The 23,787-nt window shown below is 37.5% G+C and overlaps 4 protein-coding genes across 4 annotated transcripts in view; 2 read left to right on the top strand and 2 right to left on the bottom strand.

Moving 5' to 3' along the window:
- The window catches only part of LOC126755388 (7SK snRNA methylphosphate capping enzyme bin3), a 147,978-nt gene extending 133,461 nt beyond the window's left edge, over positions 1-14,517 (bottom strand). The window contains exon 1 of the mRNA XM_050467927.1: positions 13,892-14,517. The gene's annotated coding sequence lies outside the window, so the exon portion shown is untranslated. The remainder of the gene's footprint in view (positions 1-13,891) is intronic.
- A 629-nt stretch (positions 14,518-15,146) lies between these two features.
- LOC126754935 (mediator of RNA polymerase II transcription subunit 25) lies at positions 15,147-18,427 on the top strand. Its single transcript, XM_050467155.1, has 2 exons — positions 15,147-17,527; positions 17,587-18,427. Exons 1-2 carry the CDS (start codon positions 15,430-15,432, stop codon positions 18,252-18,254), a joined length of 2,766 nt encoding a protein of 921 aa, XP_050323112.1. The 5' UTR covers positions 15,147-15,429; the 3' UTR covers positions 18,255-18,427.
- Positions 18,428-18,516: 89 nt separating this feature from the next.
- LOC126754936 (uncharacterized) lies at positions 18,517-20,996 on the top strand. The gene has a single exon (XM_050467156.1). The coding sequence runs from the start codon at positions 19,064-19,066 to the stop codon at positions 20,852-20,854; it is 1,791 nt and encodes a 596-aa protein (XP_050323113.1). The 5' UTR covers positions 18,517-19,063; the 3' UTR covers positions 20,855-20,996.
- LOC126754938 (uncharacterized) lies at positions 20,953-23,323 on the bottom strand. Its single transcript, XM_050467157.1, has 2 exons — positions 22,937-23,323; positions 20,953-22,870 (listed from the first exon to the last, which is right to left on the bottom strand). The coding sequence occupies exons 1-2, from the start codon at positions 23,147-23,149 to the stop codon at positions 21,350-21,352; spliced, it is 1,734 nt and encodes a 577-aa protein (XP_050323114.1). The 5' UTR covers positions 23,150-23,323; the 3' UTR covers positions 20,953-21,349.
- Between the last annotated feature and the right edge of the window lie 464 nt (positions 23,324-23,787).

Below are 23,787 nucleotides of genomic sequence, written 5' to 3'. Positions count from 1 at the left end.
AAGAGGAAAACTCGCGTGACAAGCTAATACACTGCAGGTATTATGAATATGAATTGTTGAGATAAGCTAAGACTTGCAAAGCTCATAAATAATATAATAAAACTCGTTGGTAAATCAGCAGACGATCGCATACATTTTCTTCTGATCTGTCTTTTGTGTTTCGCTTATGTCAAGCTCAGCCGATTTAATGAGTAGAACAAGCTCTTCTGATGGTGGTTTTCCTTTCTTTAACACCAGCTTATGCAGAATCTATTGCTTCAATAAATGTCACTAGAGTTTGCTCATCGCCCACATAAAACCAAATTTGCAATTCATCGTTTCTAATCGCTTGGAAATCAAAAGCCGAGGCGTATAGACCCATATACTTATGTGTATTTCTTGTATATTATTCAAGTATAAAAACTAAAAAAAAGAGAAAATATATTTCCACAGTGCAATATTAGTTCATTGATAGATCCGGAATACCATCCCAAGATGACAGTCATTAGCCGGATAAAAATCCGGCCTCGTTCCGCTTATGTAAAACCGACTGCCGTGCGAACTCTTTTTCAATCGTTTCAGACTCATTAGGAGTCTTCGCATATATTTGATTTCCAGAGATTTTTAACAACTTTGTATTAATTTAGTTATCTTATTATTTTTTATTCTCTTTAAAAACTTTACATATTTCAGAAAATCTCCTAGCCACGCTCAAGGCAATTTGAAGTGATCGTGTAGAGGAAGAATAGATAAAAAATATAGGTTCTAAAATTTGTATAAATCCGTTATGTTTAAAAAATATTCAAAGGTTCTTCCAGACAAAAATTCGTTACAATTAATGCATACGAATTTAAAATACTCAAAGAATTCTCGAAGTGTAGAAAAAGTAGCGACCGTCAAATTAAAATAACCTTTCTAAAATTAGCAATAAGGAAAAAATCTGAAATGACGCATTAGCTGAAGCGCATAGCTACAGATTGGCCGGGGAAGAGGCAATACGAAATGAAGTAATTCCAAAAAGAAGGAAATCAACAGCATTAAAACCAGAAACGTGACGCCTTAACTAACAAATCACGAGCGAATTCGAGTACGTAAAAGCAGCGACGCAACGAACAAAACAAAAACAAGAAACAAGAAATAAAAAATACAATAATGGTATTAAAAACGACAAAGTCAAAGGAAGAAAAAATGTGAACAGAAAAAATAAAACCAAAAATATGATGGGAAATGAAATGTATGCAATAAAAAGCAAAGATAAACGGCATTAATGAACAAGCGAAGCAAAACAAAACAAAACTAGTGCCACAAAATAATCTGCATGAATGTTATAATCATACTTATATGTATATAATATACTATACATATATGTACATATGTATACATACACACATGTGTGTGTAGAAAAAATCCCAACGATAACAAAAGCGATTATAAAAGTTTATAAATAAAATAAAAGTAGCAACAATGCCAAACATGGAAAAAATATAGCAAATAAGACTAGAAAGACAGATAATGGGTCAACGGCGAAAAAAGTAGTTAATGACTTTGTGAAGTGCTAAAAGAAAGGTGGAAAGGTATAAATATTGTTGGTGTGCGGAGGTAGAAATGCTGAAGCAGCGTTTCGGAATAGTGTGCTTTCAAGTTGGAAGAAGTTTCAAATGACAAATCAGTCTCTGAAATGCACATATGTATGTATGTACTATATAAAACGGTAAATGTTTTAGAGACGCTTGGGTAATATAGTATTCAAGTTTGAAAAAAAAATTTTAAAATTAAAAAAAACTTTATTAAAAAATTTAAAATTAAAAAAAAAAAAAAGATTTTTGAAAAAACAAATTTTGAAAAAAACGAAATTTTTGAAAAAAATCAAAATTAAAAAAAAATCGAAGTTTTCAAAAAAATTAAAACTTTGAAAAATTAATTTTAATAAAAATTAAAAAAAAAAATCAAAATTTTTGAAAACCCTACAGTTTTGAAATTCTAAATTTTTTAAACATCAAAATTTTTGAAAAATCGAAGTTTTTTAAAATAATCGAAATTAAAAAAAATCGAAACTTTTGAAATAAATCGAAGTTTTTGAAAATAAATCGAAATTTTTGAAAAAATATTAAGTTTTTGAAAAATCAAAATTTTTCATAATTTGATAGTCTAGATATTCAAAAATATCTCCCTAAAAGGATTTTTCAAAATTCAAATTATTTTCGATTTTATAGCTATTTTAATGTCGTGACAACTGGACCCTTAAACGTTAACTCTAAACTCGTTTTTCTCGAAGTGGTTGACATAATATCTCAAGTTTCAATTTCTTATCGTTCAGTTAGCTGCTAATTTCTTACAGGGCACTTATTAGAAACGCGATCACCACTAGCTGTGTTATGGAAAACAGGGAAATAGCCGGCCATTGAGTCAACCCGAGTATGCACAAAAACAGCCAGAACATTAAACGAACATTTGCGACTTTTCATCTTACGACTCATGAACTTCATAAGCACTTCAAAGTGAGGCGACAAAATTTAGTGAATTCATAACAATTTCACAGCTATAAAACTGTTTTAATGGAAATAAGTGCTTTTTGTAATAAAGCGAAAAGCTTCAAAGATTTTATAATGGAAATTATTGAAGAACAAAACAAAAAACCGTCAGCTGCGGTTGCTATGGTTCGTTCTGCCAGAAAATTACGATCAAATGTATGACTTTTGTTGATTTTTAAATAAATAAATTTTACCAAACATTTTAAGCATTTCCATGCAATTTAAGCATGTAAATTTCATTTGATTCAAATATTGTGTGGTAGCACACAAAGTTATTCAAAAAATATTATTTTTAGCGGATTTCTAAAAATAATGAATAGCAGTACATTGAAAAGTCATTGTTTCTCTTTATATGTCAGTGCTTTGTTTACTATTTCGCTGTCAGTTTACTAGTTTTGTTTCAAATTTATTGCGAGCAGCATGCAATGTAGCAGCAAATATCAAAAGTCGTTAAAATCCCACACATAGTATAGTGCATACATATGTACATGTATCTGCATATGTATATTTTCATAGAAATTAAATCTCATAAATATTCATAAAATGGAATTCGCGTAAATTGAAAACGTGAATGAGCGTTCGATTGGCTTCATTCGTTTTGTCTGACATCGACATAAAGCCGGTTAGTAAATGAAATAAACTAATTGCGATTTCATAAATAATTCAGTAGACAAACGAGCTGTAAAATACTCAAAAATAAAATGCTAGTACTGCGATAATCCATGCGGCAATCGATCGCGAGGGATTTTTTCATAAAATAAGTGCATTCCAACGAAGTTAATTTTATTTCAAATAAAGCACGGAAAAATGGCCAATAAATTTTTTTAACAATTTTTATGCACTCGGCTTTGTCGTCGATAAATCCTGCAATTTGAGCGCTTCCAACTGCTCAGTCGTGAGCTTGGTGGCCAACTGAGAGCCCAGTATGATTTGTTGCAGAATCCTTTTGAAACCAAATACGCTTTCGGTACTAAATCGTTGCGTTTCGAAGGACTGGAGAGTTTTTTCTAGATTATACGCTCTAAATTTCCATCAGATTGTTCTACAAATTGAGTATCAGGATCCTTACCGCTTTAAATTGTTCCAATCGGTAACATTTTCTAACAGCAGACAACTCCGGAGGTTATGACTCTTTGCACGCCCAGCAAACTTCATTATCTAACACCCTTTTCCCTGTGGTCCGACCGCATCGAAACAGCACGTTTCCTGTGCGTACCGTAAGATGACTTCAATGACAACAAATCCCCGAGCGGAGATTAGATAACCGTTACAACAACAACAACATGTGGAGCGTTTCAGTTTACGCAATTTTTTACTTTTCTACTTTCCGTCTCTTTTCGAATTTACTGCCATTCGCACATATAAAATGGATATATCAAAACTATTGCAGAATGATTCACAAAGAAGAATAAAAATGAAAAAAACTTATTATAATCGAAGCTTCGACAATCGCTTGCGCTTCACTGAAACAATAGCCAATTAGCGCTCGTTCGCTCAGCGTTTCTAATCCTCAAGCTAATGTGTCATTCGCCTATTATTTCATACTTGATGAAACTTTAAATTGAGTAATTGCTATAAATGCTGTTCTAGCGCTAAGTATGCAAGTAAGTAAGCATTTAATTTAGATAATTACGTTACCAGTACTTAACGGAATCTAGTTTTCAAATCTTACACCACAAATTTTAGTGAACACCGAATTAATTTAAAAATCAAGCTGTGATTATAAATCTTTTTGCTGATTTCGACCTAACTTAGAGATAAGCTTAATTAAGTATGGCAAACTTTTGCACACACTTTTCGCCCCTTCCAGTCCATCGAGACATAGACGTGTACACATTGCATGCGTCGATTAGTGAAGCGTTCCGATCATTACTTAAAGCGGTTTGGGCGTTTTGCAAAAGTGCAACGAAGTGTGGAGCGTGTGCGCCGCCAGCAACAGTGCGCTGAGCTCGGTAAATGCACGCAAGCCCAGCGACGCGCGAAAACTCAAAAGCAACATACCGCTATTTGGGTGGCAAGTGAATGCAGGCAATGCGCCGGGAAGTGTGTGGCAAAAATCTACGAACGCACAGTTATTTGCACAGCATAACACTGCTTATGTAGATACATTGTTCGCCGGCTCGCTGCCTGCCCGCCTGCTGGCCTGCGTGGTTGGTGCATGCGCAGCCAGCAAGTCACTTTTAGTTCTTTTGCCTTTGCGTGTCAGGTTCAAGTCGGCTGAACAGTTATTTAGAAACCGGTGCTGCGTTCTTTGCTGTTGCCTTGCCGCCGTCTAACTGATTTCGGCAACCGAATGAGCACAAAATGTGCAGTGTGTTAATGACGATTGGTGCGTATGAAGTCGGGCGTTTCTTTGTTGAAACAACCTTGGTAAGCTTCAAGCTATGTTGAATTGCGATTTGTGCTACTTTCTTGCTGCTCAGATTTATATTTTGACTAGCACAGTGCAGCTAAGTTATCTTGGGGCACTGAAAATTTAATGGAGATGAGGACTTGGTTGCCTTTAAAGCAGAATCAAATCACGAGCAAATTCTAAGTGTTGCTGGAAACAAGCAATGATCTTTTATTTGTGGACAAAAATTGCAGAACTTTAATATTCGATGGACTGGGTTGCGAAAGCCCTGTTATCCCACAAAGCACGATAATGGATTGTGTTGCCCAATTTTGTTGAAATTTATTTAATAAAACTCACTTAGCACTGCGCAAACATCAGTGCTGAGCTTCATTTCTTAACCAGTAAGCTGAACAAATTTGTATATTTGGTAAGTCGGGATCGACTATGGATGAAAAAGAGTTTAACTTGCTACAATATCCAGAATAAAGTTGCGCAAGTGTTAGTCAAGGCTCTTGAGACAACTTCCGGGTAGCGAGTTGAGAATTTTTTGCGAAGAGACGCAGGAACACCTCCTCTGTCTCTGTGCATCACACGTCTTAAATAACTGGAAGTTTCGCAATTCAAAAAACCACACGAAGAGTTAAACTTAGATACCAAGTCGCTCTTAAAGTTCGCAAAAAGCGTAGATGACAAATAATCAATAAACAATAAACAGAACCTCCATCTGGTTTTACTAAGAACCAGTAGGTCTATGTACTGCGTAACTGCCAGCCAGTATAACCTAACCAAACTAATGTCTTCAGCTGGAAGAAGTTCTAGGACTGAAATCGCGAGCTCCGATTATGAAATGCTGCTGAGAGACCTTAATAATATTCACTCTAACGAGATTTGCACATTCTCAGTCACCAAATTCCTTCGCATACACAATTTTTAATTAGCTTACTCTTAAGTGAAGAATACTCAATGAAAATGCCTAAGCCCCATGCAGCGTCGCATCAAACATTCCCGTCTTCAATGCTCCAACTCAGTTTCTGCTAACTATATACCTTATTATATAGTTATACTTAATACAATTTGTCACTGTTGCCTACAGTCATTATAATTATGTCATAGTTTGTTCGAGCTAAATCTTGCAAATGACGTGAACCGTTGTGAACTGTAACTATTTTTTGCTTTCCCCTTTCACTTTGCTATTGTTGTTGTATTACTATTATTATCATTATTATTATTGCAGGTACTTATTAGTATCGTTAGATACCCTTGTTAGAAAATTATTGATATTGTTTTTGTTGTCCCCACCCAGAGTACATTATGTGCATGTGTTTGTAAGTCGAAAGTGGTTTGTGCACTGTCGGGTTTGCAATTGCAATTGAGTGCTTGCACTGCAATTGAAGATTGCAATATACGCTGCTGTTGATTTGCTATTCAAATTACAAAGGTAATAAGCGAGCAAAGAAACAAAGCAACTGCTGGAATAAAAGTAATGATGATGGCACAAAGGACGTGCAAAATGACTATAAAGCGAGCGATATGGCAGCGACAGGCTATATTCATGTAATGAGTTGTAAATATGTATGTATTACACATGCTTATATATACATATACTATGTATATGTACTTACACAGGCCACAGGGAAAATTACGTCAATTTAAAAAAAAATCATGACATCACATGCACTTTAATTTTGTTGTTGTTTTTTGATGTGAAATTAGAATTTATAGTCGAATTTTCCTGAATTTGAAAAAACATTTTTTTTAAGATAAAAAAAGTTTTGTTTTTGGAAAATTTTTTTTTAAAATTATTTTTTTTGTAAATTTTTTTTTAAAAAAAAATATTTTTTTTTGAATTTTTTTAAAGAAAAAAAAATTATTTTTTTTAGTAAAAAATTTTTTTATTAAAAAAAATTTTTTTTTTGGAATTTTTTTTGAAAATTATTTTTAAAGAAAAAAAAAATATTTTTTTTGACTTTTTTTATAATAAATATATATTTTACATACATAATGTATATTTTTTTTTAAAATGTATTTATGTAGTATGTACATACATATATATTTTTATGTATAAAAAATTTTTTTCATTTAGTAGAAATTTTTTTAAGATAAAAAACGAAACTTTTTAGTACACAATTTTTTAGGATAACAACATATTTAATTGTAAAAAATTTTTTAAGATAAAAAAATATTTTTTTAGTACAAAATCTTTTTTAAAGTTAAAAAAATTTTTTTTTACTAGAAATTTTTTAATTTATAAAAAACTTAAAATTTTATTACTTCAATAGAATTTAAATTTTTTTATTAAAAAAAGTATTTATTTTAGTACAAAAATTTTTTTTTAAATAAATAATTTTTTTAGTAGAAAATCGATTTTTTTTTAATAAAAAATATTTATTTTAGTAGAAAATTTTTTTAAAATAAAAAAAATATATATATTTAAAGAAACTTAAAATTTTTTTTAGATAAAAGAAAATATTTTTGTGTAGAACATTTTTTTAAGGTTAAAAAAATTTATTTATTTTACTACAATTTTTTAGATAAAAATATTTTTTAGTAGAAAATTTTTAAGATAAACAAAATATTTTTTTTACTAGAAAATTTTTATTATAAAAAGTATTTTTAGATAAAAAAATATTTTTAAAAAAATTTTTTTAAGATAAAAGAAAATACTTTTTAGTACAAATTTTTTTAAGATAAAAAAATATTTTTTTACTAAAAAATTTCAATGTCTTCAAATTATAAATTTATTAAAAAACTTAAAATTTTATTACTTTAATGGAATTCTACTTTTCTAATTAAAACTGCCGCCTTCTAAAAAAGTAAATTTTTTGCATAAAATCACTTTTTAATAAAAGTATAGCAGACCATGGTCATCTCAGACAGCATTGAGGTATTGCGAAAAAATTAACGATTGATAAAGGTCCGTTCCCATTTTTCGGCAAAGTTTTAAAAAATTATGCATACACAGTTGCGAGCAAAATAATTGCATAAAAAACATAATTTTTTTCTAAAATGCCAAATTTCAATTACATTTTTCACACAATAAATATTTTGTCGACCTCTGAGAGAGAACAATACCTCGATTAACTTTTTGCTTGAAAAGCTCACCATAAAAAATTATTCTAATTTTTTCCACAGCACAATGAAAACAATAAATCTGCGCTCAAGCCTCTTTCATAGAATAGGTAGGCTCTATTTATGCGCATACCTAACGCAAAAAAAGCACAAAAGCTACCTTTAACTACCCCAAAATTCAAAAGGCGTCACAGCCTGCACAGGAACATAGCCGGAGCAGCTCATACATATTTACGCGCATAAATATTCCTGCTCCAAAAGCAATTGTCTGCTAAGCTAACGTCAATCAATGTTAAATTTTATTTAATGTGTGTACGTGGAAATCCTTGTATGTTTGTATGTGAGCACATATGAAAGTGTATGTGTGTGTGTGAGCAAATGGCGATGCTGGTGATGCCCAATATTTTCTACACTCCAAAAAACCATAGCAATGAGAGTTAAAATATTCATAATCACTGAACAGAGACACGCACACACACACATACAAGATGATGCATGTATGTATGTGTAGATGTATATTGCCGAGTGCTAACGCACCAAATAGTTGAAAAATGCAAATGAATGCTGAGGACGCGGTAAATATACATACTTTTGCATAAAAGTGTGTATGTAAATATAAATGTATGTATGTATGTACATACATATGTGTGGCAATGAACGACAGTCGCTGTGTGTAAGCTTAGAAAAGGTGTTAATGGACTGGGCGAGTAGAAAAAGTGTCGGCAAAATGTCGAAAAGCGACACAAACAACCCAATCCACAGCAGCGACGGCCGGCGACACTAAACGGAAGAACCAATGATAAAAGCGAACAAAAAATGCATGGAGAAAAGTGAGTTTTCGCGACAGATATGTAAATTTTAAACGCATTCCAGGTCTTTGGAAGCACGAGCTATGGCAATGGCATGCACCTGATAGTGCAACGCCGCTTAAAATGTGTGTGTGAATGCGCTCTCGTGGCTATCCATACACGCCTAGGCAATAATGGAGCTGCGATTTTTTCCTGCGGTTGTTTTAACGTAAACTAAACCTCACTGAAGTAATATCGGGGTATCCGGGTTCACAGTCTTTGGACGGATAAAAATCACTGAAGTAATATCGAGGTATGCTTCCTACTTCACAGTCCTCGGATGAATAAAAATCCCGGTCACTTCCGGCTACCTAAGTATACGCGTTCATCGTGGAAAGCATCAGCACATCGATGCCTTTGGTCCAATTTCAATTAAATTTGATACTTTCTAGCCAACCAGCCTTTAAAAGGAATCAATTTCCTCCAATATTGCCAAATAGCCAAACTCCTCAACAAGACTGGCAATTATAAACCAACTTTGAGACTTTTTACATAGAGAATTAAACTTACAATACACAGTAGAATCGACGTTTGGAAGACAAAAAACAAAAAAAAGCGACAACACAGAAGTTCTGCCAGTGGAAGGCAGACGGGTCAACGTTGCACAGAAGAGCGCGCTAATTGAAATGAATAGAAGGCAAACAAACAGAACGAAAGACAAAACAAATGGGGCAACTGCCGGTGAATGAGTATGAGTTGGGTAAAGAACGGCGAGCAAACACACGGAAAAACAAAACAAGACGACTGCAGACCAATGCACACATCGACGGCTAGGCAGACCGACAGACAGATAGCGCGACAGGCCGACAAACCCACAAAAAAAGGAAAATGTGATAAAAAGAACTAGAGTTGGAAATAGGTTTGTCAAGTGGTCTACAAGCCAACAGACACACAGCGAACCAAGCATTGATACAGATAAAGAACAAAACAGATGGAGAAAATCTATTAGAAGTGACTACACGTTGCACGTTAGCAGGCGCTGATATATACATACATACATATGTACATACATATATGTAAAGCTGCGAGACGAGTACACAAGGCAGAGAGGGTTAGAGTTAAAAAAAGCCATTTAAGCAAGAAAAAAGTTAGATTCGGCTACACCGAAGCTATAATACCCTATATAAAATGATCTTTATCTTGAATTTGGACGGTCAGTTTGTATTGCAGCTTTATGATATAGTGGTCCAAACGGAATAATATAGCGGGTTGTCAGCTGACCTAAAAGAGAAGAAGGCATCGGGTCTGTGACCGCGATTTGATTTGATTTAAAAGTCATGAGAAAACTGGTGGACAGCTTGTACTTTGAAAGAAAAGCAGCGGAACGGGACCTAAGTACGGTGGCCTTGACGCCGCGATGTAATTTGATTTGGAAGTTATAAAGTGACTTCATGGAAAGATGGCTCAATATAAGTAAGCATGCACCGTAAACGGCTGTGAATTAAAAATCTGAAGGAACTCTCTGGGAAGATGGCTGCCAGCTAGCTCTATAAAAGAAAAGCAGGCACCGTGCCTGTTCAGTGCTTAGGTGACTGTCGCTCCTCAATGTGCTGTGATTTAAAAATCACGAGGTGACCTCACGGGAAGCTGGCTGCCCGCTGACTCTATATAAGTAAAACTACCACGCCGTGATTTGATGTAATTTGAAAGTCATGAGGTGACCTCACGGGAAAATGGCTGCCAGCTATCTCTATATGTAAGCAGACACCGTGCCTGTTCAGTGCTTAGGTGACTGTCGCGTCTCGATGTACTGTGTCATCAGGCTCTATAAAGAAAAAAACAGGCATCGGGCCTGGCCAGTTAGGTCGCTGTCACGCCGCGATATGCTTAGTTGTTTACAGAAATTTGTCTCCTAAAATATAGCAGATTTCGTGAAGATATCTCGTCAAATGAGAAAATTTTTCATTTAACACTTGACTCCGATCGTTCAGTTTGTATGGCAGCTATAAGCTATATTGGTCCGATACCGACAGTTCCGACGAATGAGTATCTTGTTGTGGAGAAAAGGACGTGTGCAAAATTTCAGCTCGCTATCTCGAAAACTGAGAGACTAGATGGCGTATATACATACAGACAAACGGACTTGACTAAATTTCCACTCCACTCCACTCATCATACATCATTTATATATTATTATTTGCTACCGAGTCTTACAAACACCGTGGCAAACTTAATATACCCTGTGCAGGGTATAAAAACACACAATGCCCGCATGTTTGCAAGCTTGTCAGCGCGCATTTCGTAGACTAAACTAGGCTGGCTGACTCGACTGGCTGTATGGCAGCAGCAGCAGCATCGTCAACACCGCAGTTAGCGCGAACGATTTACATATTATGCGCCCGCAGACTCGGCAGGGGTCCACAACTCATGCTTAACTGCAAACACACATGCCTACAAACACATCACACACATATATATATATATATATGTATGTATGTGCGATGGGAGTGCATGCTACCTTCACATGCATGAATATGCTTCTTCCACTACACCGCTTTTGTGTGGCGGCACATGCCAGGGCCAGCGGTTATGGCGGCGGTTGGTTTTGCAACGCATTTTTAAAAATTAGTGTGGGGCTAGCAGCAAAAGCAGCAACAACAACTACTGTTGGAGATAACAAACAAGAACAATGCAAAGACAAAGGGACACAAAAAACTGTATATGCAAATGAGCGGCAATCGCTTGAGCATACATATGCATGTATGTGTGTATGTGAGCACCGATACGTGTTTGGTTTTACCTTTCACTGTCGCACTTTGTTCGTCCAATTTAGTTTGTGCGATATTTGCATGCACCGTAAAACTTTTATTTTAATGATAGCTGTCATTATTAACACCAATATAACTTTAACTGTAGATGGTTATTGCTTTATATTGTTGTTGTGATTCCATAATGCTTAATTGAAACTTTTTTGCATGCAGTGGAAACATATATACACATACATACATATAAGGATTTGTACTTGCAAAATGGTGCAATAAATAAAATCTTTGATTGCAGCGGTTATCTAGAACATGCTTTGGTGACAAGCCTGACAGACAAGGTGGTTGGCTGTCATCGAAATCATCCAACGGGAGGTCAAGGAAACGTGGTGATTCGACGAATTAGAATATTAGTTTGAGGGGTGTTAGATGAGTGGTATTTATTTGATATACAAAGGGTGGTTGAGGTCATGCGGGGACTCCAGCCAGTTCGGTGGGATGTCTGAAGGTGTACGCTCCTAAATGTTTAAGTCTTAACCTTCCAAACGCGGGGCAGTCAAGAAGTGTTGAGTTGTTTCCTCCTCATCTTCTTCCAAACAGCTTCTGCCAACGGCGTCTGGTAAGATTCGCAACCTTACAGCATGGACACCAATAGGCAAACACAGCCCCACAACTAGGGAGTCACTCAAGATTCGGGAGGTAACCCGAGCTCCAAGTAAGGCATTCGCTGGAGGGCAGAATTTTTTTCTAATCTTCGCTAGTTGACTCGTGTATAACTTTAAGGCGAAGTCGGAAGCACCTACTCATATTACTTACTTTTACTTACCACAGAGCTACGAAAATAAATTTTTAAGAAATCACAGACCGAACGTAAATACCACTTGTGGAACTAATTGACAAACTTTACAGGAAACAGTTCTACTACTTCCAACACGAAGGAGTTACACAAACTACCGCAAGCGCCACAATATTTCTGGGGGCAAAACCCACATCTTCGCTACAAACGACTAGTAATATTCTCGTTTTTCGCCAATCTACTAGCAATTGTCATTTGAAAAATTTATTACATATTTTCTTTTTACCGCCGATTGTTTGGCTGAGTTGGCACGTTTTCGCACGCAATTGTTCCCTACAAGTATAATATATGTATGTATGTATGTATGTACATATATGGAAGAATACTTTTTTGCGTTCATCGTCTCTTTGGTGGTTTTGAACATTTTATTGCATTTTAAATTGACTTTTCGCTCACGGGCGATACTATTGTAATTGTTGTACTTGTAAGTACTATACTTGCCAGCCAAAGGAGTGCGCTCACTTTCTTAGCGCTGCCGGCTGTGTAATATATCAAAAGTTTTGAATGGCAGCTCACAGAAACGTTATTGGCCAAATGGAGTTTCGGTATCGACCAAAAATCGGGCGGTTAGTGGTTTTCAGAGTAGTTGAATGGGCTACAGATGAAAATTCGTACATACCTATGTACATACATATGTATAGACTTACGTTTACCTCATTGGTATAGCACGTTTTTGATTGTTTATGGGCCTCCGAGATATTGTGGTAGGCACTCAATTGCTGTTGCGGTGGCATCGCTAACTAAAATTTATGGCTTGTGTGCAGCTGATTTATGGCAAATGCCGTGCTGTGGCTATATTAAGGCAATTACAGCTAAAAATTAAATATGGCTTACTTTTTGTAAGTACCTAGTTGTTGCAATTATAGAATTTTATCATTTAATTTAATATTTATTATGGAAAATTGTTATTGATTCAGTAGCATTAATAATTTTGACGATTTTGCGTTTCCCACAAACTAATCAAGCGTTATCACTTTGTGTTTATTTTGACGCTTATCATGTTATCAGTGCTTTATTATGAACTACATAAACAGAAAGTGTGTGCAACAACAAACCCTAAGCCAACTAACATCTTTTTCCGAAACACTTAAGTAACATACATAAATACTCACCACTTCCCGTAAAATACACTCACATACATTATGTACGCATATATGTATGCACATATGTATATACGGAAACGTAATAGAAATTTAAACTTTCCTCCAGTGCGCTAAATACGTAACCTTCAGGGGGTGCAGAAAATCTACAAAAGCTCTTTTCACTCTCGCTTTTATTTGTGCGAGAGGGAACAAGTGACTACGCTCTCTGAAAAAATTCACTCAATTTTCTCTTTCATTCTCTGCTTCACCTTCTTTTCATACGTTTCCAATTTCATACATTTCATGTACCAATTGCCGTAATATTGCAAGCAAAACAAAAACAAAATACTGAAGAAGAAGCAACAAAAACAAAAACGATGATGAACTGAAGGCCCTACGCGGGGCGTAAAAACAAAATAAATAGACAGTACTCAATTCTAACCAATTCACTCGCACACCCAGCATGAATGCGATAACTACTGAACTTACCTCTTTACTATGCGATTATTTGTCTCTTTCTAGCACAACATAATAGAAGCACGATTACAAACGTTTTATCGCGCCACTAACTTCTGTGCAAACGAAATGTAACGATATCCAAAGTCTACCGCGAAAAATCTGCCACTACAGTATTTCTCTCGCTCACTACAATGTAATAAAAAAGAAAATTTTCACCCAAATGTAATTGTAAGCATACACGGCACTCGAAATCAATTCATACACAATTGCACTAATTATTCATTTTAATTTGGTTTTTTCCTCACTTGTTTGCACTGTAAAATTATTTTAAGCGCACATACACATTAGTCAAGAAATATCATTACTCGTCACACATTAATTGTCAAATTGGCATTAAGTTTGTTCGCAAGTAACGCTTTGTTGACTTATCAAGTTTTTCATATTCACTTCTAACTTGCGTCTGACCACACGTGTATTTAGAAATTAAAAGTTTCTAGCTTAATATTGACGAGACGACGACTGGAAATAAACTGAATTTTCATTTCAGCTCTAGCCGCTGACTGCCACTGTCTTCAGCTGGTTGTGGTCAAGTCGTTACCTGCTGATTATACTTTGGCTAAAAGAAAATGGTATGCTGCATGCGATCTGAAACGGGGTTGTGTCACTCATTCTCACATGTTTTCGGACTAAAATCGGTTGCCAGAAGAAAGCATGGAAAAAGATGGCTGCCGTTTCGATTTTTGCTTATGAAAGGGGTTTCTGTGAGTATGAGCGAAGCAGTTGTATTATCAGACGGAATTTTCTATGGCGAATGCCTTTGTTATGTCAAGAACAGATGATCTTTGGCAGAGTTGTATTTCATGAAGCAGCACTGTTTACAAGCGTTCACTTTAATAAAAAATTATGATATTTGAACGACATGAATTAAATTTGTTTAACTGAAGTATAATTAATAATTAATGAATGAGCAAAGTATTTTAAAACTTTACTTGAGCTAGCGTCCTAAAATGCCTTGCAATTCTAAATTTACAGATCAAACATCAATTTCAAAACAAAGTTTTTGAAGACTGAGCTAAAAATTTATTAAAAAAAATATACGAACACAAACATCTTTTTACACTAGCTTTATATAATTAGGTTTTTAGTAATTAATTAATTAATACCATGACTTTACTTATTTTTTATTATAATATTAATAAATTTATGGAAATTATGTACATATAATCTGGCAACGTCATTTTACCGGTGAATTGCCTTGTTATTGTGTAATTGTGAATGGATGGTTCTGAGAAAAAGCAGAGCAGATGAATAAAAGTACACGCAAAACTTTTTCATTCTGTAAAATACACAAACTATACCGTTTTGTCCATTGTATAGTGAATTTCTGTTCAATCGTTAGTAAAAAAAGTAAATAGAAATTCAAAAAAATGCGTTGATATAGTTTTGGTGTCCGTATGTATTAAATATAGAAAGTTGTGTGCTTGTGATTGTGTTGGCCAAACTGTCGAGGAGTTGAAGGAAAAAAATACGGTGTTCATTGAGACAAATAATTTCACATTGTTGTAGCTATGCAGAACATGGATTTGGACATAGTAGCCGACGTGGTGTTTGTTATTGAGGCCACCGCTGTCAATGGCGCTTACATGAACGAGTTGAAAAGTAATTATATTGTGCCCACTATTGAACATTTCACAAAAGGTTGGCAGGGGGATGAAGGGGAATACCTAATCTCCGAACGGCACGCCACGCAATACGGTATTGTAATATACCGCACTGCTGCAAATTTATTAGATCCTGCCGTATCCACATATGGGCCATTTGTTTGGCCGAAACAGGTGTTGGAGACAATTGAACAATTGCCATTGGTTGGTGGTGGTATGGATTCTTGTGCAAATATGTGTGAAGGCTTAGCTACAGCGCATTGTTGTTTTGAAGACATGAAGGAACGCCGCTCGCGTCTGATGATTGATGCATTGAATGTACAACGCCATTGCATATTAATCTGCAATAGTCCACCATATTCTACACCTGTAATGGAATGCTGGAAACATATGGGGAAAACTGTGGAACAATTGGCGACATTGTTTCATGAAAGAAAAATTAATTTCTCCATAATAGCTCCACGTAAAATGCCGGTGTTATTCAAATTATTCATGAAAGCGGATGGTGATCAACCAGTTGCTGCCAAAAATTACGCTAAAAACATCCGACATTTAGTTCTTCTTAAAGGATATCATTTAAAGGAACGTCCTCCGAGTCCAAATGCGAATACCGTCAATGTAGGTGGTGGTGGTGGAGTTATGTCTAATCAAATGGTTGTACCAGTCGGCGCTGGAGGAAATCCACAAATGCAACAACAACAGCAACAGCAGCAACAAGGTGGGCCAATGCAAATCGACAACACACAAGGAGCTGTTCAAGGATCACAAGGACCGCAGCATCCAGTTGGTGGTATGAACCAAAATCAACAGCAGCAATCTCAACAAGGACCAGGAGGACCTTCCGTTTTAACACCTCAACAACTGATGCAGCAACAGCAACAACAACAACAACAGCAGCAACAGCAACAACAGTTTGTGAACCAGAATCCGAATCAAAATCCGAACTTCCAGCCGAATGTTAACATAAATCCTCAGAATCGGTGGATGTTTCAAGCCAATCAGCAGCAACAACCTGGTCAACCCCGTGCCCCATTTATGGGCGGATCAGGAGGCATGCCGCCTGGTATGGGACCAGGTGGTCCAGGTCCAATAGGCCCTGGGCAAAATCAAAATTCGGCATTAATTTCACAACTAAGCGCGCCACCTGGCCAAAATGTTAATCCTTTGTTAGCACAACAACAACAACAAATGCGAATTCAAATGTTGAATCAACATCAGCAACAACAATTGCAGCAGATGCAGCAGCAACAGCAACAACTACAACAACAGCAGCAACAACAACAACAGCAACAGCAGAATCAATCTCAGCAGCAACAACAACAATCTATGAACAATGCAGGTGGACAGGGGCCCAACCAAAATGCAGCAGGAGGTGGTCCCGGCAACATGCAACAGCCAGTCTCCTCAACTTCGGGCGTTACTAGTGGCAATGATACTGCTCCGCATCCACGAGATCGCGACAAGATTTGGTCTGGTGTTCTTGAGTGGAATGAAAAGAGCAAACCCGATCAACAGAAAGTGACTCGAACATTACAGTGCAGCGTGGCCACAAATTTCAAAGATGGCGAACCCGAAATCAAAGCCGATAATTGGCCACCAAAGCTATTAATGCAACTTATGCCGAAGCACCTAGTGGGAAACATTGGTGGTCAGTTCCTAAAAGAATCTAAAATGGTGGTATTTAAACCCACGCAATGCGAGGCGCTGGATACGCTTTCCAAAGTGATGGCCACAGGTTTCGCCGGTTGCGTACACTTTACAAACCCTTCCGGACCAGCTTGTGAAATAAAGGTCCTAATTCTGCTATACACGCAGGAGAAAAACGCCTTTCTTGGCTTTATTCCCAACAACCAGACGATGTTTGTGGAACGTCTCAGAAAGGTTATACAACAGAAACAAATGGGTCATGGCCAACAGCAACAACAACAACAGCAGCAGCAGCAACAACAACACCAGCAACAGCAGCAGCATCAACAACAACAGCAACAAATGCAGAATGCCATGGGTTAGTAATTAGCAATAAACGGTAGGCGCTCATTCTAATTTCATATTTCATTTCTGCAGGTCAAATGCAAAATAACTTGCCGCCCAACGTAATGGCACAACAACAGCAACAGCAAAAACCTACTCCAATGGATGTGCAACATCAAATGGAACAACAGCAACAACAACAACAGCAGCAGCAACAGCAACAAAACTACAATCAATATGCTCAGCAAATGAACATGCAAATGGGAGGACCTGGTGGTGGCCCGGGCGGACCTATAGCAGGAGGTGGAGGACCACCACCGGGAGTGATCGGCATGCAGCTCTCCGATCAAATGGTCGGTGGTGGTCCAATGCAGCAGCATCAGCAGCAAATGAACTTATTGCAACAACAACAGCAACAGCGTATGCCCATGATGGGTGGACCGAATGCACAAATGCCACACGCCGTGGCGGCAGCGGCAGCAGCTGCAGCGGCTATGCAACAACAGCAGCAGCAACAACAGCAACAACGCATGGTGCGTCCAATGATGAGCAACAATCCTGGCTTACGATTGCTGTTGCAACAACAATCAGCGCCTGCCAATCAATTTCGACCTCAAATGGGTGGCGGTGGTGGCCCAGGCGGTCCGGTGGTTGGGCAAATGGGTGGCGGCCCACCAAATCAAATGGGTGGTGGACCGGGTGGCGGTGTGCCTATGGGTGGGAATCGTCCGTATGATGAGAGTAACTTTGATTTTATGTAAATTGACGAGAGCCAATCGATGGATATATACAGTTAAGTATGTGTTTACGTATGTATAATGTATGTCAAAAAAGAAATTGTTAGTCGCTTTCTAAACATTTGCAATTTTTTCTTTTAGTATAACGTTATAAATTATTGATTCCATTTTTTAATAATAAACAATCATCTAAGCACGCTTAAAGAAATCATACTTATATGAAATTAAATGAGTTTAACTTTTCTTTTTTAAACATTTTTTTTATAACAATTTGAGACGTGATTCTATTACATAATTAAAACCACACTACCAACATATCTTAGCATGAAATAAATTTAATATTCTGGTGTAAATTCTTCAAACAAAAAAAAAATTGTGTTCTAATGTCCCTAACTTTAACTGAGGCCCAGCATATCAAAACGAAGTAGAGCAATTTAGCTACACCATACAAAATACCGATGCAGAAACGGTACAATATGTCAAAACTCAGAAAAGATCACCATGGAAACTACACCAAAAGCTAGCCACAATCAATAGAAAGTAAACAAACTCGACGTTTAATTTTGGTGGCGAACGAAAGCAACCCGATGATTAGTCGGTAAAAAATGGACAGATTGAAAAGTCCAAAAATAGTGGCATAACCGAAAGAAATCGATATATAAGCGGATTTTGTAAAGAATAATAACAACGTTAGGGTATAGCGACCTAATTCCTCTAGGTCGAACGGAAAAGCGCGGAGATGGCAAAGCCGACGAATGGGTATTGATACATTTATTTAGTGCCAAGTCGAGAGCAAAAACAAGGAAAGTGTTGGTGAGCAACTATTTAAAGCGATGCATGGACGCGCTACAGCACGAGGGACGGCAGCGGCGGAGCACTGGCGACTTTTAGCTGAACTTGATTCATTAAACTTAAGTGACAGCTGCTGCGAGATTTGCCACTGTGATTGTTACAGCTCACACCGTAGCAGCTTAAATACGGAACCACTCAACTGTGGTGAGCATTTCGAAAAAATCGATAGCAAGTGCAAAACTGACGGACTAGAACGCGACGTGCACGCGCTTGAGAGACTAGAAGATGCAGCAACGCAATATACTCGGCCAACTGAAGTAACACGTTCCACCATTTCCATTGATCAGAATATTTGCAAAAAGCGTTCGACGCGTAAATCTAGAGCTGCCAGAAGAAAAAACAACACCGTTACAACATCAAACGGAAATTTAACGAAGCCTTCCAGTACACAAGCCATATCAACCATATCACTTAAATCCAAAAACGCCAAAACAACGCCAACACATTCCGGGCGTACAAGTCCAGCTGCGGCGAGCCTTTATAAGAGTGGCGCAGTACCAAAGCATAACGCTGCGGCTTCGGTGAAGCGCTCTAAAAGTGTATGTAGCGTGCGCAGCCGCAGCATATCACCTTTAATTTCCACATCGGTTGGTCCTGCCGCTAAACGCGCCACATACTACACGCGCGATTGTAAAATTTTGCAGGAACTGCTAAGCGCGCTTAACGACGATGAGGACAACAATGCAACAGCCTCCCTGCAAGTGAACGGCATCAGTGCGCTTAAGCATGCCTTATCAACGGTGGAGCATGCAGACACCAGTCCGCTCGAACATTCTCATACACTGCCGCGTTGCACTGTTAAATCGAAGAGCAACGAGAAAGCCAACGAGGAGGTGCAATTGTCGTCGTCACTAACTTCACAAAAAGTGTGCGCGTCCATGGCCAGCCTCTGCTTGGCGCCCACGGTACGCGCCGCTTACCAACAAGTACCCGCACACGATAAACGCATACTGAATCGTATGGCGCATAAGCGCACCGAACGCGCCATTGCCAAAGAGAATGCCTGGCTGGCGCGCAAATACTGGGAAAATGAGCGTTACGAACGCGAACTCTTCAAATGCGCGCAAATGGAGGAGTACAAACGTGCGATACGCGACAAGCAATTTCAAGATTATTTATTGACAAAGGCGCGTCTAAACGAAATTGCTCAGCGCGATTTGAGCGAACTGCGGCGTTTGCGCGAAGCTTTGCAACAAAAAGATAAGAGCACGAAGCGGCGACTTGACGCGCTTAAAGTTGAACGTGGTATAGCGGCGTGTCAGCGCCGTTGTGACGAGTTGCGTCGCGCGGAGGCGGTCGCTGTGCAGCAGGAAGAACAACAAATAGACGAAAAGTTACGTAAGCAAGAGATTTGCGAACGTTTAAGCGAACGCTTGCAGCGCGCCGAGCATATACGCGCCAACATGCTGGATAGCTATCTACGCCGCTTACGGTACGACAACCAAATGGAAGAGTTGGTGCACGAGGAGCACTGGCGCGAAGCACAGCAGTTGGAGCGCCAGCGGCTGGCCCAGCTAGAGGAGCACATACAGCAGAAATGCGAGCAGTCGCAACGTTTTGTTGAAGAGCGCCAACGCAGACAAGAGGCTATTGCCAAAACAGCGAAAATATCCGCAAGTCTGCGTGAATTGGTGCGCAACTCCGTTACACCGGAAGGAGGCATGGCTGTGGATAGTGGCCATGTAGGTGAAGCTGTGAGCATAGCAAATACCGCAACGTTGAGTAAAGTGCTTTTAGATAGACCTTTTTCCAAACTGTCATTGCAGCCGTGATTGTTTTCAGTAAAATAAATCTGTTTGTGTATAATATCGTTAGTAGTAGAGATCTGTTATTGTTGTATCAGCATTAAACCCGACATTAAAGAAAGCTATTAAGATTACGCTTTTATTTTCTTAATAAAGTTTTTGAAAACGATTTATTTTCAAGTATTCCTTCTCAGCTGTGCCGAACGAGCTGAGAGAACATAAATACAGACATACATATGTTAATATTTTATTCAACACAGATGAGAACAGTAAACATTTAGTGACGCGTATTTGGTTGCTTAAATATTAAGCATTACATAATGAATTATAATTTTAAAAATATGAATATGAAACTAATACATAAAAGAAGCTTATGCAGACTATTCGAATTTTCTTCAGATCAAATGAAACAAAATTTTATGGCGGATAAACAAACAAATAATTAAAATCTGGCTTTGCTTAAAAAATAGCCTAACGGTTATCGACAAAACGCAGTAAAATTCTACATCACTACTATCACTACTACTTTACTTTCTTAATTATGAGCTTATTGTTTAAAATCGTCTTATTTGGTTTCACCATCGCCAACGCAGTACTTCCCACGTTGCACACGACTTTCGCATCTCTCACTGCAGTGGTTGGCAAATTGATGCTGCCACTAGTTTGTGCTACCGTCGCACCACTTGCACACAACGCCTCTTTGCCATTGAGGATTTTCACTTTCATGCCTTTGGATTGGAGTTTTTGCAGCAGCTCCAACGTTTTGTTCTGTTGACTTGTATTGACCGATGTTGTGACGGGCGGCTGCGTGCGCTTCACCTGCAAGCCGCGCGTCTGCAGTTTGTTTAATATATCATTGGTTTTCTGTTGAGCCGTGGCAGTGGGATTACTACTTGATAAGGGTGCTAGTGCGGGTGGCGCTGTTTGTTTCATAGACGCGACGACTGCAACTGGTGTTGCTCCTACGCCCGATGTAGTAACAGTACGTGGTTGTGGTTTTGTAGCTATTGGTGCTACTTTGTTGACAGATACGGACGCGGTTCGATTTGGTAGCGGTTTTTCGCTTGTTATGCCATTCGAGTTGGCTCTGGCGTATGTGATAGGATTTTTAACCAACAAATTGGAATGGATTATTTGATTTTTGCCATTCATTTGTGTAGCTATCACACGTGTATTAGGCAACGGGCCTTTGATCTTTGCTGCTGCGTCGGTTTTAGGTGCAGCTGTTGATGCCAATTTTGCTGGAGCTACAATCTTTGAACTTACCACAGTCGGAGCAATAGTGATATTGTGCGATTTTGCAGTTTTGTTAGCTCCCACTGCATTTGGTGGTTGTGTGACAGTCTTACGTACTGTGGCTATTCCGATTGTACTTTTTGGTACATCTGAACTTCGCCGAATAGCTTGTTCCTGCAGGTCTTGTCGCATGCTTGTTTGCTCCGTTGGTATATTTATCGTTTTACGTCGCTTTACCACCGCGCCATTATTTAGGGTTATTTCTTCAGTAATTGGCGCAGAATTTGTACATAATTTCTCATTAATTACATATTTTACAGTCGTTTTATCATTAAATTGCACTTGCTTAGGTGCCATATCAAGTTTTCGTTTCACAGCAGGATTCAGCAAACGCACCGATTTTTGGTCGTTGCTTGGCTCAAGTTTCGTTTGTAATACTGGATTGTTTTTAGCAACAGCGGAATTATCAGACTTATTGGGAAAACGTCTTACCACAACGCTGTTTGGTTTTCTTTTAGCGGCGTTTTCCTTGAATTGGACATATGGTCCCACAGCCTCTACGAGTTCTTTATATTCCATCGGTTTATTGGCATTAATCGTACTCGATAATGGTCCAGCAGCTTGTGGACCAGTAACTTCAGTCTGTGCGTTTGCAATATCTGTGTACCAACGCGGATCGAGTAATTCTTCTTCAATTTTCATTAAATCTAAATAGGCATCGTCGCCACCTTCTGCTGTTCCTGTGGCGCTGCTTATCACTGTTTCTGTGGTAGCTAATTGCACATCCGCTGGATTATACAACAAATACTAAAAGCACATAAACAATTTAATTTTTTTGCAAACCAAAAAGAACAAACTCCTGTATGCACTCACTGTTTTTTCTTTGCTGGTGCGCGTGACTTGTGCGGCACCAAATTTTAGGCCAATTACATCTTCCTTAAATAGCCGCTGTCCGCAGGGGGTGGTCGCAAGATGTACACGAAACTCGGGCACTTCCACGAATTCCGCCTGGCACTGATTACATATTAAAAATGTCCGGAAAGTCTCATCCAGTAACACCTCACCGAAACGTATGCAACGCAACATAGCAAATTGCAAGTTTGCGCGCTTTTATAATCAACTATAATCAGTGTATCAAAATTTTGCTACTTTTTGTTGTAATGCTTCAGACGCGTAATGTTTATTTGGACTTTTTTGTTTAATAAACAAAAGAGCGGAGTGAAGCGCAGCGAAATTGTCAATTTTGATTATTGTGTCTTAAATCGGCAAAGTAGTTTTGACATTTAGTCGATAAAGCAGTGAGTTTGTTTTGAAAACATGTTTAGGAGACATTTATTGCTGTGACAATTTGTAGGGATGAAATGTTGCTAAACATGAGGGACGCTATGATTTACAAACATTCTCAAAAAAAAAAAATATAAAAATTAAATTTTTGGAGAAAAACATGTAGAAATTAAATAACAAATATAATATAGAAAAAATAAAATAAAAAATTAAATTAAAAAAAAATATATTACATATGTATGTATGTATGTATGTATAAAAAAGATTTATTAACATAAAAAACTCAAAATAAATTTTTAGAAAAAAAAACTTTTAGGAAAAAAAATTAACGAAAAAAAATTTTTAGGAAAATAAAAGTTTTAGGAAAAAAAAAATTTTAGGAATAAAACAAAATTTTTAGAAAAAAATTAAATTTTTAGAAAAAAAATAAAATTTTTAGA

Source organism: Bactrocera neohumeralis, chromosome 4 (genome assembly GCF_024586455.1).
Source record: "Bactrocera neohumeralis isolate Rockhampton chromosome 4, APGP_CSIRO_Bneo_wtdbg2-racon-allhic-juicebox.fasta_v2, whole genome shotgun sequence".
Lineage (NCBI taxonomy): Eukaryota > Metazoa > Arthropoda > Insecta > Diptera > Tephritidae > Bactrocera > Bactrocera neohumeralis.
The sequence above is the reverse complement of the archived record's forward strand: the minus strand, read 5'-3'. Positions and strand labels throughout refer to the sequence as shown.